This window comes from Pristis pectinata, chromosome 8 (genome assembly GCF_009764475.1).
Source record: "Pristis pectinata isolate sPriPec2 chromosome 8, sPriPec2.1.pri, whole genome shotgun sequence".
NCBI classification, from domain to species: domain Eukaryota; kingdom Metazoa; phylum Chordata; class Chondrichthyes; order Rhinopristiformes; family Pristidae; genus Pristis; species Pristis pectinata.
The window spans coordinates 1,889,486-1,908,025 of record NC_067412.1 but is presented as its reverse complement, the minus strand read 5'-3'; the positions used below and the strand labels follow the sequence as shown (position 1 = coordinate 1,908,025).

General features: G+C 56.0%; 1 protein-coding gene across 2 annotated transcripts; it reads right to left on the bottom strand.

Moving 5' to 3' along the window:
* Positions 1 to 3,124: 3,124 nt before the first annotated feature.
* LOC127573169 (nucleoside diphosphate kinase-like) lies at positions 3,125 to 17,048 on the bottom strand. 2 transcript variants are annotated; one of them, XM_052021130.1, is made up of 5 exons: positions 16,518 to 17,045; positions 8,183 to 8,313; positions 4,004 to 4,105; positions 3,606 to 3,718; positions 3,125 to 3,467 (listed from the first exon to the last, which is right to left on the bottom strand). In XM_052021130.1, exons 1-5 carry the CDS (start codon positions 16,675 to 16,677, stop codon positions 3,347 to 3,349), a joined length of 627 nt encoding a protein of 208 aa, XP_051877090.1. In that variant the 5' UTR covers positions 16,678 to 17,045; the 3' UTR covers positions 3,125 to 3,346. The 2 variants fall into 2 exon arrangements, with proteins under 2 accessions (XP_051877090.1, XP_051877091.1); XM_052021131.1 differs by lacking the exon at positions 3,606 to 3,718 and having other exon boundaries at positions 16,518 to 17,048.
* Between the last annotated feature and the right edge of the window lie 1,492 nt (positions 17,049 to 18,540).

Below are 18,540 nucleotides of genomic sequence, written 5' to 3'. Positions count from 1 at the left end.
GCATCTTATCCCTCAGAATCCTCCAGTAACTTGCCTACCACAGATGTTGGGTTTACTGGCCTATAGTTCCCAGGTTTTTCTTCGCAGCCCTTCTTAAATAAAGGCACAACATTAGCCACCCTCCAGTCCTCTGGCACCTCACCCGTCGCTAACGATGCACGTATCTCAGCCAGGGCTCCTGCAATTTCTCCTCTAGCCTCCCACAGAGTTCTCGGATCTACCTGATCAGGCCCTGGAGCTTTATCTACCTTCATACACTTTAAAAAATCCAATACCTCCTCTGCTGTAATGCAGCCTGTCCCCAAGACCTCCTCATTATCTCAAGAGCCAAAGTCTCCTTGTCCTTCTCCAAGGTGTAAACAGAGGAGAGATACTCATCGAGGCCCTCACCCATCTCCTGCGAGTCTACACAGAGAGGTCCACTTTGGTCTTTGAGGGGCCCTGTTCTCTCTTTTTCCCGTAGAATATCTCTGCATTCTCAATCATTTCTGCAAAAACTAGCTCATCCCCCCCTTTGCCATCCTGATTTCCTTCTCGAGTACACTCCTGCATCCCCTATGCTCCTCCTGGGATTCACTCAATCCCAGCTGCCTGTACCTGACCCAGGGCCTCACTATCCCTCATCATCCAGGGTTCCCTCCTCCTGCCGGCATTGCCCTTCACTCTAATAAGAGCATGCAGATCTTGAACTCTTGATAATCTTACTTTTAAAAGCCTCCCATTTGCCCACAAACAACCTACTCCAATCAACTTTTGCAAGTTCCTGTGTAATACCGTCAAATTTGCTTTGCCCCAATTTAGAACCTGTGGACCAGATCTGTCCCTTTCCAGAACTAATTTAAAACTAATGGAACTATGGTCCCAAAGTGCTCCCCCACTGACACCTCAGTCACCTGTCCTACCCAATTTCCCAAGAGAGGGCCTTCAATCTATTGCGTGAGGAAACTTTTCTGAACACACTTAACAAATTCCACCCCATCTAAGGCCTGAGCACTATGGAAGTCCCAGTCTATATTAGGAAAGTTAAAATCCCCTACCACAACAACCTTATTTTTCTTGCAACTTTCTGCAATCTCCCTGCATATTTGCTCCTCTAATTCCTGTAGACCATTAGGGGGCCTGTAGTACAATCCCAACAAGGTGATCACCCGCTTATTTCTCAGACGTCAGGACCTGAATGGCGGGGGGAAGCTAGAAGTATCTTCCCTTTCTATTAAGGCAAAATTAGACTGAATCTGAGGAAGCCAGGTGAAGGAACCCAGGAGAAATGGAAGTCAGCTGTGATGGTGACTGAACCAAAGAATTGCCGGGAGTTCACCGTCACAGTCTCAGGTTCACTGTGGGAATCGAAAACCAAAAAACTGCAGATGCTGGAAATCTGAAATAAAAACAGAAAATGCTGGAAACACTCAGTGGGTCAGGCAGCAACAACGGAAGAGAAACAGTCAATGTTTCAGAGTGAAGATTATCAGAACTAAGGAAGAGAAAACAAGCTTTAAAGTGCAGAGAATGTGGGGGAGAGGTGGCGATGTTTGATCGGGTGAGGCCAGGGTTGCTGTGGGGATAAGCTGGTGAGGTTATCTGCTCGACGAGTTAATGGGGATAGTTGGAGTGAGCAGAAACACAAAGGAGTGTAAGAAACTGAAATGCAGGGCAGCACCTGGAGGTCCAGCTGTGTTAATGGGGAGAAAAGCTGAGCCACTGTCACAGATGGATGCCACTACCTGATACAGACACTGAGTTACCTGAAGTTGTAGAATTCGAGATCAAGTCTGGCAGCTGCACCGTGCCCGGGGGAAAATGAACAGGTCCCTGTGTTGGACCCGGTAAGAACAGTGCAGGGAGGCAGATCCCACACTGGGACAACATCTCCTCCAGCTCCACTTTCTGCAGAACGAAGGTGTCACAATGGGCCCAACCACACCCGTCTCCGTGGGATACGGGAACAGTCCTCGCCTCAGCTCGCACCCCTTCCATTCTTGCTCCAGTCCTTTGATGTCCTCAGAACCACAGTAAAGGCATTCAGTGACTGAGTGGAGTTTTCTTTAAATTCGGCAGCTGTGAGATCAGCATCCTTGATACTGGGATTTTAATTAGATTTATTTTAATTTGATTAATTAACTGAATTTAAATTCCTTTGCTGATAATGCAGGATTTGAACTTGTGACTCAGTCAGAGGTTGTGGCGGATTCAGTAATGATCACTGTGCTGCCAGTACCTCCTCCCTGCCCCCAACCACAGACCGCCCACTGACGTGCTCTTCCTGCAGAACAGTTCAGAATTTGCCTGACTGTGATTCTGCCTGTTTCACACCTAAAACCACCTCTCCTACCAGTTACCAGCGGCAGCTCAGCCACTGGCTCGTCACCGGTTCCATCCTCAGCAGTGGCTCGGTGTTTGGCTCCTGTGAGTTCCACTGTCTCTTTTAGCCTAGCGACCGAGACCATGTCACCTGGGTGATTAGCCGAGTGTTAAACCAACACACACAAAGCTAGAGGAACCCAGCAGGTCAGGCAGCAGCTGTGGGGGGAACTGGAGACCCTTCATCTGGACACGTCTCAACCTGGAACACAGACTATCCATTTCCTTCCATAGACGCTGCCTGACCCACTGCGTTCCTCCCAATTCCAACATCTGCAGTCACTGGTGTCTCCCGAGTGTTACACCAGCCTGTGGGAGGAGGGGAACGTGGGAGAAGGGACACGGAAGGAGGGGGACGTGGTGGAGAGAGATGACTGGGTTCGGTACGTTTAGAAGGAAGGGCGGGGTCCAGGTAACAGCTGGACAGAGACAAGAGTACCAGGTACTGGAGCCACAGGACACTGGAGACCGGCAAACACCAGCCTGGAAGTTTCCAAAGCAGGCAGAATGTTTTCGTGTTCCACCTCCTCAATCGACTTACAGAGCAGATCACTTCCCTGCTCTGGGCTCTTGCTCATCCCATCCCCGAGTCCCAGCAGCAACGGCCCCAATCCCTAAATTCTAACTTCACGTCACCCTTTCTTCACTCTCTAGGTTTTGGTTTCACAGGGCATTCGATTTGAGTAAAGACTTTTAATACAATGGAAATTGTTGAAGTCAGTTCTCTATTGATAAAACTCCTCAAACACCAGGCAGCGACTCCTCTGCTGGCACGAACCATTTTATTACAAATCCGTATCCTACAGGAGTTATCGGAGTGGTCGGCCTGAACCCAGTCTGTGTGTTGGGAGAGGGAGTCCCACCAGGGTCAGGGTCAGGGTCAGGGTCAGGTGGAGATGTTTCTGTAACAGACAGACCTGCAGCTTTGGAATGTAACGTTGACACTGTCAGTGGAGGTAGATTGCGTTGTGGGCGATTCCAGAGTTTATATGTTGTAGGTGTTGCTCTGAGCACAACATTTCCACTCGACCAGCTCGCTGTGATGGAACCACAGGCCGATCTCCCTCTTGGCCACTTCAACCGAGTCACTGGCATGGATGGCATTCCTGAAAAGAGGAATGACTGGTTACAGGAGGTGTGGGTGAGGCAGGGATGCAGAAAGGCTGAGGAAGGTGGCAGTGCCAAGGCCCGTGGGTCAGGGAGTTGTCCCGTCCCCTGGTGGAAGCTCCTTCTCCCCACCCTACCTGCTTATGTGAACACACAGGTCCCCGCGGACGGTCCCGGGAAGTGCCTGAGCAGGACTGGTAGCACCCACCATCATCCGAGACACCTTCACTACATTGTGGCCTTCCCAAACCTGCAAGAGATGAGACACCACTAATGCAGGAGCAACAATGAGTGTGTAATCGGCCAGTGAAGGTTAACACCAATGGCTCACAAACCAAAGTACTGGGACAGCTATGCCTGGAAATGGGCAGCACTTCCACAGTGACCCAGCGCGATGTTGGAAACAGGCGAGAGGCGAGGACTCCAGCTGTCCTCCCAAGAAGAACGTTCATCAACGTCCTGTCAGGGTTTCTGAGCAGACACCCCAAGTCCTTTTGACCACTTGGGTAACTGTGTCCCTTCCCCTGTAACTTACCATGGCAACGATGGGTCCTGAGCTCATGTACTCGATCAATGCCGGGTAGAAAGGCTTCTCCTCCAGATCATGGTAATGAGCCAAGAGGACATCTCGGGGTGCCTGAAACAAGGGTGCAGTGGGTTAGTGTCACATCCCGTCTCCGTCACTGGGGCTCATCCAACAGCTCGCCACCAGAGACTGGTGGCAGAGTCATCTCCCTGCTCCCCGGGGCAGACTTGGACACAGAGTCATACAGCACAGAAACAGGCCCTTCGGCCCTACCAGTCCATGCTGACCAAGTTGCCTTCCTGAAATAGTCCCATCCCCTCCCAAACCTTTCCTACCCACATAACTGTCTTTTAGATGCTGTAACTGTACCCCCCTACCGCTTCCTCTGGCAGCTCGTTCCACACACCCACCACCCTCCAGGTGAAAAACTTGCCCCTCAAGTCCCTTATAAATCTTTCCCACCTCACCTTAACCCCGTGCCCTCTAGTTTGTGACTCCCCTACCCTGGGAAAAAGACCATGATCATTCACTTTATCTCTGCCCCTCATGATTTATAAACCTCGATAAGATCACCCCTCAGCCTCCTACTCTCCAGGGAAAAAGCCCTAACCTATCCAGTCTCTCCTTATAACTCAAACCCTCCAGTCCCAGCAACATCCTTGTGAAACTGTTCTGCACCGTCTCCAGCTGAATCACCTCCCTCCTGTTGTACGGCGACCAGAACCGCGCACAGTACTCCAGGTGTGGTCTCACTGATGGTTTGTAACATGCCGTCCCAACTCCTGACTGATGAACGTGATCGGAATCAGACCCAGCTTTATTATCAGTGACGCGTGTCATGAAACGTGTTGTTCTGTGGCAGCAGCACAGTGCAAGACGTAAAGCCATAAAAACTACTGTAAGTTACAAAACCAAATCAATAATGCAAAAAAGGAATAACGAGGTAGTGTTTATGTTCAGAAATCCGACAGCGGAGGGGAAGAAGCTGTTGCTGAATCGTTGGGTGAGGGTCTGCAGGCTCCTGTACCCCCTCCCCACAAGCCACCTTCACCACCCTATCCACCTCTAGCTCCATTTTCAGACCATTATGTACCTGTACCCCTCGGTCTCCCTGTTCTACAACACTCTCCAGGGTCCTGCCATTTACTGTGTAAGTCCTGCCCAGGTTTAACTTCTCCAAGTGCAACACCTCACACTTGTCAGGGGTTAAGCTCCATCTGCCGTTCCCTGGCCCACTTCCCCAGTTGATCTCGATCCTGTTGTAACCTCAGACGACCTTCTTCACCGCCCACCACACCACCTACATCCAAAGCGAGGACCCAGCCCCGATCCCTGCGGCACACCCGGCTCACAGGCCTCCGACCTGAAAAAACAACACTCCTCCTCCTCCTCCCTCTGTCCCTCCCACCAAGCCAATGTTGTATCCGGTTGGCGAGCTCACCCTGCGATCCTACCCTCCAGGCTAGTCTTTCACGCGGGATCTTATCAAAGGCCTTGCTGAAGTCCACATAGACATCATCTGCCCTGACCTACCAATCTTCTTCGATACCTCTTCAAAACCTCAACCAAATTCACGAGACGCGATTTCCCACGTCAAAAGCCACGCCGACAGGGGCAGAACGTTGCAGGCCCCAAGTCCTGACCAACTACTCCCACTCCCTCTGCCCACAGCTCCCTCACTACTCTCCCTGCCAGTGCACCCCGCAACTCCCCCCCCAACCCACCAGGGCAACGGGCCCTGCCTCGGGCCACACCTCCTCCTTTGCCAATCACCTTCCTTCTGTGTCGGCTCGCTCCTGCCCACTCCACCAATGGCAGCGGCCTCTTCCCACCCACTCTCTCCCCTTTGCGATGTTAAACCCCTCTGTCAGATCCCCAGACAACTTCTGTTTCTCCTGCCCACCCACCAGGCTGAAGGCCTCGCCCCTGGAATTATTTGGGTAAATCTCTTCACATGTGGGGACAGGTACTCCAGATGTGACTCCAGGGTTTCACTGAGGTTGATGGTGACTTCCCTGCTCCTGAACCCTCTGCCTCCGTTTATGAATCCTGGGATCCCATCTGCATTTTAACCACCACCTCCACGTCCCCAGCCACATTCAACAGACTGCACACTGAAACCCCAGCCCGAACTCTGGGTCTGCCACCTTTTACCCCCCTTATACTCCCCATCTGATGCAACACGTCCTCAGCATTAACTTTCCCCGTCCGCTGATCCCACCACGCTTTGTCACTGACCCGTTACTGATCCAAGAATGTTATCAAGTTACAACTTGTCTCTAACAGATTCACGTTGGCTTTTGCTGATCAACCCGCTCAGTCCTTGATTATCACAGAGTCACACAGCAACAAGCCCTTCAGTCCACCATTGCCATGCTGGCCCTTTTGACCATCTACACTAATCCCATTTGCCTGCATTACTTCTGAATCCTTTTATGCCTTCTCTATTCAAGTGCCTGTCTGAAGGTCTCTTAAACACAGCGACTGTACCCGATTCCAACTCCTCTGGAAGCCTGTTCCAGATATCAACCCCTCTCTGTGTAAACAATTTACCCCTCAGATCCCCTTTAAAGCTCCTCCCTCTCACCTTAACCCTGTGCCCACTGGTTTTGGATCCCCCTCCCAGGGGAGAGTAGTTTGACCATCTACCCTGTTTCTGCCTCTCAATCTTATCCACTCCTACCAGGCCCCCCCTCAGCCTCCTTCACTCCAGGGAAAACCGTCCCAGCCTGTCCAACCTCTCCCCATAACTGAAGTCCCCTGATCCAGGCAACAGCCTGGTGAATCTCCTCTGCACCCTCCCCAGTGAAACCAGAGTATGGTGCAGTGTAGTGACCAGAACTGCACACGGTACTCCAAGTGCGGCCTAACCGAGCTAGATCCACCACCAAGGTTAAATGGACTGTTGTGTAGCTATTGGGTTTCCCTCTACACCGTCGTTTAACAAAGGTGTAGAGGGAAACCCAATGGCTACACACCAGTCCATTGTTTAACAAAGGTGTAACATTTGCCACCTCAGGCACCACCCCGGATCCACCGATGTTTGGGAGTTACAGCCAGGGTCTCTGCCGTGTCCTCCCTCACATCTGGGCCAGGGGATTTATCCACTTCAGGCGGGGCAAGCCTTCGTAGTGCCTCCTCTATCAATATTTAGCCCATCCAGAACGTCTGTTAAACCTTTCATTGCTGACACTCCAGCAGCGTCTTCCTCGGTGAAGACTGACGTAAGGTCCTCGCTCAGTCCCTCAGCCCTGCCCTCTGATTGGCCCCCTCCCCTCCCACAACCCTCCTCCTGTTCACGTCAGTTGGACAGTTTTGCTTGCGTCTGCCCTTCTCTCCTGACGTCTCTCTGCCTCTCCTTCCCTTCTCCTGCTCTCTCTCTGCACTTTCCGTAATCAGTCTGGCCCTCGTCTCGTCAGCCTCGTGGGATCCTCTCTCTTGTGCACCTCTCTTTCACTCTCCATTTTTTTGGTCATCCAGGAAGCTTGGACTTGAGGACACAGGGGAGACGGCAGATGCTGAGACCTGGAGCAACACTCGATCTGCTGCAGGAACTCTGGGTCGAGCAGCATCCGTGGGAGGACAGAAATTGTCAATGTTTTGGGTCAAAACCCAGTCCTGATGCAGGGTCTTCACCTGAAATGTCAACAATTCCTTCCCCTCCCCAGATCTGCTTGACCCACAGTTCCTCCCACAGACTGTTGCTCTGACTTGAATCTCCCTGCCCTTCCCCTTGTGGGAAGGTGTCTGGTCTGGAGCCGACACATTTCCCCTCCCTGCTTCTCTTGTTCGTCATTTACATCGATGTGAAAGAGCAAAACCAGTTCTGGTTCGGTTACATTGGCATCGAAGATATGGTTGTCACCATGGGTGACCCTGTTCCATCCCTGCCCATCCTCTTGTAACCGGAAGCCAACTTTTCACTCTTTCCCAGTTCTAATGAAGGACCTTTCACCAGAAACGTTAACTCTGGTTTTCCTCTCCATAGGTGCTGCCTGACCTGCTAAGTGTTTCTAGCACTTTTCTGGTTTTGTCTCAGCTTTCCAGCACCTGCAGCTTTGGTTTTCACCAACACTAACCGTTTGGTCAACTCACTGAAGAACATTTCACTGTAGCCCTCAGCAAAGGCAGCAAGCGAAAGAGGGCAGGCTGTGTTTGCAAGTAGCGTGGGCTGGGATCTTGCTGTACCTGCACCAGTTTCAGTCCCACGAGCTGGAAACCCCTTTTCTCGAACCGCTGGATAATTTCCCCCACGAGCCTCCTCTGGACTCCGTCTGGTTTCACTGCCACCAGCGTCTGCTCGCGAAGCCCAACGGTGCCTGAGGCAGGAGGGAAGAGTTAGAAGTCGGCAGGTTCACGCTGTTCACACTTTCTCCACGGCCTGCAGCACCTAACTCCAGGGATGGCCAACTGAGGAATTACCAGAGAGAACCACAGGTCTAATCAAATGGAAGGGCTGACTGACCTCGCGAGCACTGCAAGATCCACTTCTGAGAACCTAGCCCCTCGCAGCCTTCTCACCATCAAACATTTCCTGATCTGAGACAGCACCACTGTCCTGAAACATGACAGGTGACCGTGGACACTTACCATCAGGAACGATCAGCCCGTGTGTTCACACACTCCCACACTGGCCCAACAAACACTGAGGTTAATGACCACAGATCAAGTGCCCTTAAAATGGTGGTTCCTTACACAGCCAAATCCTTATTTAGAAATCTGTCACCAGGCAGCAGAGCAGATAATGGCTGTGTAAATAGGCCAATCGATTCACACAGAGGATGACCGCTCTTGCTGCCTCGACAGGCTTCGATTACACCGAGCAGCTGTTCAGTCACGGGGACAGGTGGCCAACTCCATCCACAGACCGAGCTCCAATTCTACCAAGTAAATCAGCGGCTGACACTTCAAAACACACATCCTTGGCACTGGAAGGCCCTAAGACATGGAGCTGCTGGTGTGTGCTGGCACCGTGAACTCAGGCAAACTCCCAGGTCATAGGTTTAAGGTCAGAGGCGAGAGATTTAAAAGGGACATCAGGGGCAGCTTCTTCACACAAAGGGTGGTGCGTATTTGGAATGAGCTGCCAGAAATAGTGGTTGAGGCAGGTACATCAGCAACGTTTAAAACCCATCGAGATAAGTCCATGGATAGGAGAGGTTTAGAGGGCTACAGGCCAAACGCGGGCGGATGGAACCAGCTCACTGGGCAACACAGTCGTGGGACCCTGCACTGTTGGAGGAAGAGCAGACATTAGAGGGTTGTTGACGGGGAACCTGACGGGAGGGACAAACTCTTGCGCACAGGTTTGTAAATCAACCTGGTCTTCACGAAACATTGATGCTGAGATAAACACAGTGCCAGTAAAGTGCCAGGTGATTCTTCACGACTCAGTCACACAGCACGGAAACAGGCCCTTCAGCCCAACTCGTCCATGCCGACTGTGTTGCCCAGCAAGCTAGTCCCATCTGCCCGCGTTTGGCCCATAGCCCTCTAAACCTCTCCTATCCATGGACTTATCTCGATGGCTTTTAAACGTTGCTGATGTACCTGCCTCAACCACTATTTCTGGCAGCTCATTCCAAATACGCACCACCCTTTGTGTGAAGAAGCTGCCCCTGATGTCCCTTTCAAATCTCTCGTCTCTGACCTTAAACCGATGCCCTCTTGTTTTTAGCACCCCCTCCCAGGGGAAAAGACTGTGTGCTTTGACCCTGTCTATGCCCCTCATGATCTTGTATACCTCTATCAGGTCACCCCTCAGTCTCCTATGTCTCAGGGAATAGAGTCCTGGTCTACACAAACTCTCCTTGTAACTCAGGCCCCCAAGTCCAGGCAACATCCTGGTAAATCTTTTCTGTACTCTTTCTAGTTTAATAACATCTTTCCTATAACAGGGCGACCAGAACTGTGCACAATACTCCACATGTAGCCTCACCAATGTCTTCCGCAACTGCAACATAACTTCCCAACTCCTACACTCAGTGCCCTGACTGATGAAGGGCAGCGTGCCAAACACCTTCTTGGTAGTTCTGCAAACTATGTGCTTGCAGTCCTAGGTCCCTCTGTTCCACAACACTCCCCAGGGCCCTAAAATTTACTGTTCAAGTCCTACCCTGGTTTGATCTCCCAAAATGCAATCCCTCCCACTTATCTGGATTGAAAGCCATTTGCCGATCCTCAGCCCACAGACCCAGCTGATCACGATCTCACTGTAATTTTTCATAACCTTCTACACTGTCTACACCACCTATTTTAGTATCATCCGCAAACCGTGCCTTGTGCAGTCACATCCAAATCATTAACACAAATTACAAACAAAGGCACACCACTGGACACAGGCCTCCAGTCCGAGAAACACCCCTCGACCAACCCCCTGCTTCCTACCTCCGGTATTGGTTTATTATTGTCACGTGTACCAAGGGCCAGTGAAAAACTTGCATACTGATTGTACAGATCAATGCCAATCATGAATCCAATCCACCATCTCCCACTGGGTCCCATGCGATGTCACCTTCCAGACCAGCCTGCCGTGAGGGACCTTGTCAAAAGCCGCCTTAAAGTCCACGTTAAACATCAACACGAGAGTTTTGTGCTGATGTAGCCTGAATTATTTGAAAGCACTCGCATCAGAGCCAGTGGTGACTTGCACTTTGATACCATCTTAATACAGTAAACGCCACAAGGCAGTAGGGAGAAGAGCCAAACATTGGTACTGAGTCACACAATCACGGCTGATTCCCTCAAGAGCTGCCTAGGCACTGCTTAAAATGGAGAGAGACAGCTGTAGGGAGGGAACTGGAGATCACGGCAGGTTAAGGCACGGCGACCGATGGTGCAGGGATTAAAATCGAGGTGTAGGATCTGGGAAGAGCTGCAGGGTGGGAGACAATTAGAAGGATAGAAGGACGGGGCAAATACAAGGAGATTGTTAGAAAATGTCATTAAACCTGGAGTAGGTGGAGGTCAGTGAGCACAGGGGCTCGGTTTAAGGTTTCTTCATTAGTCACATGTACATCGAAACCCACAGTGAAATGCATCTTTTGTGTAGAGTGTGCTGGGGGCAGCCCGCAAGTGTCGCCACGCTTCCGGTGCCAACATAGCACGCCCACAACTTCCTAACCCACGTCTTTGGAATGTGGGAGGAAACCGGAGCACTGGGAGGAAACCCACGCAGACACGGGGAGAATGTACAATCTGTTTGATGTGACAGCAGAGGTTTGGAAGAGGATGGGTAACCAGAAGTGTCTCACAGGTTTCTAGAGGTTTTGGCACTGAATGGACAGTCAGGGGCAGGGGTGAGGGACCTGTGGTCAGTGACAGAACGGCAACGTACGTGGTCCGGAAGGTGAACACTGGGTGGCCAATATCCTGGTTCAGCCTGGGACCGCCGCCGGCAGGAGGAATGGAGGTAACGGCCAGAGAAGGATCAACAGCTTCACCTCTTCCACTGGAATAAACATTGAGCGACTGTCGCAGCCCAGTGACAGGGCTGGAGGCTGGACCCCCGGGAATTCTTCTGGAAGGGGTGCGTATGTCAGGGATGGCCACAGGCTTAGGGTCAGTCTTTCAGCAGAGAAAGATGTCCCTCCACTCACCGTGACACACTGGACAACCCCAGAGCGAAGGCCCACAGATGACATGGAGATCATCACTTGTTACAGGACACAACGAACAGGTTCTCTGATTTCTGACCTCAAAGGTTAGCAGGGTACAACCTTTGCTGCCCAGATGTTAAACCATGCCGTATATGGCAGGACTGAGACCGTCGCAGGGAACATGCAGTCAGTGCAGCTGTTTGAGTTTTCTGAAGCATCTGATATGTACAGTAAACAGTAGGGCACTGAGGAATGTGGATGAACAGGGAGACCTAGCAGTCCAGTTCCCTGAAAGTGTCTCAAGGTGGTGAAGCAGGCATATTTGCCTTCAACTCTCGGTGCAAGAAATACAAAAATTGGGACTGGTGAGACCGCACTGCGAGCACTGTGTGCAGTTCTGGTCACCACACTGTGGGAAGGATGTGGCTGTGCTGGGGAGGATGCAGAGGGGATTCACCAAGGTGTTGCCTGGATCAGAGGACGTTAGTTATGGGGAGAGGCTGGACAGGCTGGGACTGTTTTCCTTGGAGTGAGGGAGGCTGAGGGGGGACCTGATGCAGATATGTGGGATTATACGAGGCATGGAAAGGCACGATAGTCAAAATGTTTTCCCATGGTAGGGGCATCAAAAACAGGAGGGCAGGGGTTGGGTTAGGGTGAGAGGGAGGAGCTTTAAAGGGGATCTGAGGGGAAAGTGTTTTACACAGAGAGAGGTTGATATCTGGAGCGTGCTGCCAGAGGAGGTGGAGGAGTCAGGTACAGTCACCATGTTTAAGAAGCATTTAGACAGGCGCTTGTATAGACGAGGGCTAGAAGGAGACGGTGCTAATGCAGGTAAATGTAGATGGGCACAAAGGCCAGCATGGACACGGTGGGCCGAAGGGCCTGTTTCTGTGCTGTACGTCTCTGACCAGCGCGGCAGTTACAACCCAGGGCAGGGCAGAGCAGTTATATAATCGATTGGAACTGAAACAAGTTCAGTTAAAGGTATTTTAATTTCATTTGGAACTTTTATTCAATTAAACGATTTAAGACGTGGTGACAGATGGTGATTGATGACAAAGCCGGAGACCGAGCCAGACCTCGGGTTCCTGTCACAAGCCAGCAGGCGGGTGGGCAGGAACTCAGCAACGTTATCAATGCCCCATACGACACGGTGGACACGGGGGTCCCCCACCCGCCCCCAGGGTCCTCTACCGACCTCCCCCCGGAACAGGGGTCCCCCACCCACCCCGGGGCAGGGCGTCCCCCACCGACCTCCACCCCAGGTCAGGGGTCACCACCTACCCGCTGAGGAATTATTCTCACCTCAGTCACCCACCCACCCCCACCCGTGCAGAACAAGGGGCTCCCCCCCCCCACTCTGCCCCTTCACTCACTCCTCCCACCCACCCCTCACCCCCCCACACCCCGTCACTCCCCCACCCACCCCTCTCCCCCTCCTCACTACCCCCACAGCCCTTCACCCTCCCCCCACTCTCCCCAACCCCCTCCTCTCACCTCACTCCCCTCTCCCCCACACCCCCTCTACTCCCCCTCCTCACCCCTCACTCCCTCCCCCTCCTCACCCCTCATTCCCCCTCCCCTCACTCACTCCCCCTCCTCACCCTCACTCCCTCCCCCTCCTCACCCCTCACTCCCTCCCTCCCCCTCCCTCACTCCCCCCCTCCCCCCTCCCTCACTCCCCCCCTCCCTCACATTCCCCCCTCCCTCACTCCCCCCCTCACATTCCCCCCCTCCCTCACATTCCCCCCTCCCTCCCTCCCCCCTCACATTCCCCCCTCCCTCCCTCGCCCCCTCCCTCCCCCCTCCACCCCCCCTCCCTCCCTCGCCCCCCTCACCCACGCCCCCCTCAACCCCCCCTCCCCTCCCTCCCCCCTCCTCCCCCCCTCCCCTCCCTCCCCCCTCCTCCCCCCCTCCCCCCTCCTCCCCCCCCTCCCCCCCCTCCCCTCCCTCCCCCTCCTCCCCCCCTCCCCTCTCCTCCCCCCTCCCCCCTCGCCCCCTCCCTCCCCCCTCGACCCCCCCTCCCTCCCCCCTCACCCACCCCCCCTCCCCCCTCACTCACTCCCCCTCCCCCTCACTCCCCCCTCACTCACTCCCCCTCCCCCCCTCCCTCCCTCCCCCTCCCCCTCCCCCCCTCCCTCTCCCTCCCCTCCCTCCCCCCCCTCCCTCCCCCCCTCCCCCCTCCTCCCCCCCTCGCCCCCTCCCTCCCCCCTCTCCACCCCCCCTCCCCCCTCACCCACCCCCCCTCCCTCCCCCCCTCACCCACCCCCCCTCCCTCCCCCCCTCCACCCCCCCTCCCCCCTCACCCACCCCCCCTCCCTCCCCCCCTCCACCCCCCCTCCCCCTCACCCACCCCCCCTCCCTCCCCCCCTCCACCCCCCCTCCCCCTCACCCACCCCCCTCCCTCCCCCCTCACTCACTCCCCCTCCCTCCCCCCCTCCCCCCCTCCTCCCTCCCCCCTCCCCCCCTCCCTCCCCCCTCACTCACTCCCCCTCACCCCTCACTCCCTCCCTCCCCCCTCCCTCCCTCACATTCCCCCCCCTCCCTCCCTCCCTCACATTCCCCCCCCTCCTTCCCTCACATTCCCCCCCCTCCCTCCCTCACATTCCCCCCCTCCCTCCCTCCCTCCCTCACACTCCCCCCCCCTCCCTCCCTCCCTCACACTCCCCCCCTCCCTCCCTCCCTCACACTCCCCCCCTCCCTCCCTCCCTCACACTTCCCCCTCCCTCCCTCCCTCACACTTTCCCCCTCCCTCCCTCCCTCCCTCACACTTTCCCCCTCCCTCCCTCCCTCACACTTTCCCCCTCCCTCCCTCCCTCACACTTTCCCCCTCCCTCCCTCCCTCACACTTTCCCCCCCCCTCCCTCCCTCCCTCCCTCACACTTTCCCCCCCTCCCTCCCTCACACTTTCCCCCCTCCCTCCCTCACACTTTCCCCCCCTCCCTCCCTCACACTTTCCCCTCCCTCCCTCACACTTTCCCCCTCCCTCCCTCCCTCACACTCCCCCCCCTCCCTCCCTCCCTCACATTCCCCCCCCTCCCTCCCTCCCTCACATTCCCCCCCCCTCCCTCACATTCCCCCCCCCTCCCTCCCTCCCTCCCTCACATTCCCCCCCCTCCCTCCCTCCCTCCCTCACATTCCCCCCCCTCCCTCCCTCCCTCCCTCACATTCCCCCCCCTCCCTCCCTCCCTCCCTCACATTCCCCCCCCTCCCTCCCTCCCTCCCTCACATTCCCCCCCTCCCTCCCTCCCTCCCTCACATTCCCCCCCCTCCCTCACATTCCCCCCCCTTCCTCCCTCCCTCCCTCACATTCCCCCCCCTTCCTCCTCCCTCCCTCACATTCCCCCCCCCTCCCTCCACCCTCCCATTCCCCCCCCCTCCCTCCCACCCTCCCATTCCCCCCCCCTCCCTCCCACCCTCCCATTCCCCCCCCCTCCCTCCCACCCTCCCTCCCACCCTCCCATTCCCCCCCCCTCCCTCCCACCCTCCCATTCCCCCCCCTCCCTCCCACCCTCCCATTCCCCCCCCCTCCCTCCCACCCTCCCATTCCCCCCCCTCCCTCCCTCTCATTCCCCCCCCTCCCTCCCTCTCATTCCCCCCCCTCCCTCCCTCTCATTCCCCCCCTCCCTCCCTCCCTCTCATTCCCCCCCTCCCTCCCTCCCTCTCATTCCCCCCCCCTCCCTCCCTCTCATTCCCCCCCCTCCCTCCCTCTCATTCCCCCCCCTCCCTCCCTCTCATTCCCCCCCCCTCCCTCCCTCTCATTCCCCCCCCTCCTCCCTCTCATTCCCCCCCCTCCCTCCCTCCCATTCCCCCCCCTCCCTCCCTCCCATTCCCCCCCCCTCCCTCCCTCCCATTCCCCCCCCTCCCTCCCACCCTCCCATTCCCCCCCCTCCCTCCCACCCTCCCATTCCCCCCCCCTCCCTCCCACCCTCCCATTCCCCCCCCCTCCCTCCACCCTCCCATTCCCCCCCCCCTCCCTCCTCTCATTCCCCCCCCTCCCTCCTCTCATTCCCCCCCCCTCCCTCCCTCTCATTCCCCCCCCTCCCTCCCTCTCATTCCCCCCCCTCCCTCCCTCTCATTCCCCCCCCCTCCCTCCCTCTCATTCCCCCCCCCTCCCTCCCTCTCATTCCCCCCCCCCTCCCTCCCTCTCATTCCCCCCCCCTCCCTCCCTCTCATTCCCCCCCCTCCCTCCCTCTCATTCCCCCCCCCTCCCTCCCTCTCATTCCCCCCCCCTCCCTCCCTCTCATTCCCCCCCCTCCCTCCCTCTCATTCCCCCCCCCCTCCCTCCCTCTCATTCCCCCCCCCTCCCTCCCTCTCATTCCCCCCCCCTCCCTCCCTCCCTCTCATTCCCCCCCCCTCCCTCCCTCCCTCCCTCTCATTCCCCCCCCTCCCTCCCTCTCATTCCCCCCCCCCCTCCCTCCCTCTCATTCCCCCCCCCTCCCTCCCTCTCATTCCCCCCCCCTCCCTCCCTCTCATTCCCCCCCCCTCCCTCCCTCTCATTCCCCCCCCCCTCCCTCCCTCTCATTCCCCCCCCCTCCCTCCCTCTCATTCCCCCCCCCTCCCCTCCCTCTCATTCCCCCCCCCTCCCTCCCTCTCATTCCCCCCCCCTCCCTCCCTCTCATTCCCCCCCCCCTCCCCTCCCTCTCATTCCCCCCCCCTCCCCCTCCCCTCACTTCCCCCCCCCCTCCCCCCTCCCTCCCTCCCCCCTCCCTCCCCCCCCCCCCTCCCTCCCCCCCCCCCTCCCCCCCCCCCCCCCTCCCCCCCCCCCCCCCCCCCTCCCCCCCCCCCCCCCCCCCCCCCCCTCCCCTTCAAGTTTCTGCGAAACTTTCAAATTCGGCGGCTGAACCGGAACCAACGAACCGGTCACTCAGGGACCGACGGGGCCGCGGGTCTTTGTCCCGGGTGCCGGGCCCCGCACCTACCGGAGGAGAGGAGCCGGAGGCCGGCGGCGGCCCAGCGGGGCCCGGGGGTGGCGGCGAGGCGACGTTCCGTCCACAGGCGGCTCAGTCCCCGCAGCAGCATCGCGGCTCGGCCCAGCCCGGCCCGGCCCGACTGCGCCGCCTCTCCCGCGCCGGGGATCATCGGCGGGCCGGACGGGGCGGGGCCGCGGGGAGGGGGCGGCTCCACCCGGGGTCCGGGGCCTCGGCCAGGCCTCCGGCGGCACGGCAGGATCCCAGGCCTCGGCCCCCCCCCCCCCCCCCCCCCGGCGCTGCCTCCTGGACCCGGTCCCCAGCTGCTGGTTCAGCCCGAGCCTCGTGTTGCTGGAGACATTTCCCCCGAATCTTTCCGTCTGTTATCCACACATAACAACAAGGTCTCTGCCCAGTGTCCCCCGGAATCTGTATTTTCACATTAATGTCGACGAACATTTTTAGTAAAGTTCAGGATTCTGGAGATTTGATTCTGGCCAAACAAGTGCGCGGCGACGTCTCCCCATCCATCAGCCTGGACCCTGAGGTGCTCCCTTTGCGCTGCATTTCACCACCTTGACAAAGGATGTGTTGGTTCATGGCTCTGAGTCACAGAGGTTCAAGTCAGTGCAGTGAAGGTGAAACTACAGACATTTCAGCAGTAGGTCAAATATGTTGGCGGAATATAGTCTTAATGGTAGGACTCTTGGCGGTGTGGAGGGTCAGAGGGATCTTGGGGTCCGAGTCCATAGGACGCTCAAAGCGGCTGCGCGGGTTGACTCTGTGGTTAAGAAGGCATATGGTGTATTGTCCTTCATCAATCGGGGAATTGAATTTAGGAGCCGGGAGGTATTGTTGCAGCTATATAGGATCCTGGTCAGACCCCACTTGGAGTATTGTGCTCAGTTCTGGTCGCCTCACTACAGGAAAGATGTGGAAGCCATAGAGAGGGTGCAGAGGAGATTTACAAGGAGGCTGCCTGGGGTGCGGAGCATGCCTTATGAAGGCAGGTTGAGGGAACTCGGCCTTTTCTCCTTGGAGAGACAGAGGATGAGGGGGGACCTGATAGAGGTGTATAAGATGATGAGAGGTATTGATAGGGTAGATAGTCAGAGGCTTTTCCCCAGGGCTGAATTGATGGCCACAAGAGGACATAGGTTTAAGGTGCTGGGGAGTCAGTAGAGAGGAGATGTCAGGGGTAAGTTTTTTACTCAGAGAGTGGTGAGTGTGTGGAATGGGCTGCTGGAAATGGTGGTGGAGGCAGATACGATAGGGTCTTTCGAGAGACTGTTGGATAGGTACATAGAGCTGAGTAAAATAGAGGGCTATGGGTAAGCCTAGTAATTTCTAGGGTAGGGACGTTCGGCACAGCTTTGTGGGCCGAAGGGCCTGAATTGTGCTGTAATTGTTCTATGTTCATTCAGTGCAGGGCTAGGGCTCTCAGCGATCCAGGCACTGGGCAGGTCAAGGTCTGTTTTGAAACAAAAAGGCCGAGGTTAGTGGCTCTGAAGCCAACAGAGAAAACTAGCCTTAAATAGAATCACGTGGAATCATAAGAAATCTAGATCATCTTCAAATTAGAGGCAAGAAAGAAATGAGACTTCAGAGAAAGGCAACCTTGGATTTCCAAAGGATCTTTTATAACTTCAGACTGTCCCAGGGCCTTTAGAGCCAATATTTGAAAAAACATACATAGAACTGGAGAGCACTGGACAGACCATTCAGCCCACAATGTTGTGCCAATCTTGATGCCAATTTATACTAAATGTCCTCCTCCTGTGTATCATCCATATTCACGTATCAATCTAAAGCCTGCTTCCACTACTACCCGTGGTAACCCATTCGAGGCGCCTTCACTCTCTGCATAAAAAACTTGCCTCTCACGTCACCCTTCCACCTCCTCCCCTCACCTCCCCAAACCTTAAAAGCATGTCCTCCGGTGTTTGACATTTCTACCCTGGGGGAGAGATTCCGACTGTTACTTTGTCAGTGTTTTAACACTGTTTCAACACACGATGCACACGCGAGGTCCACA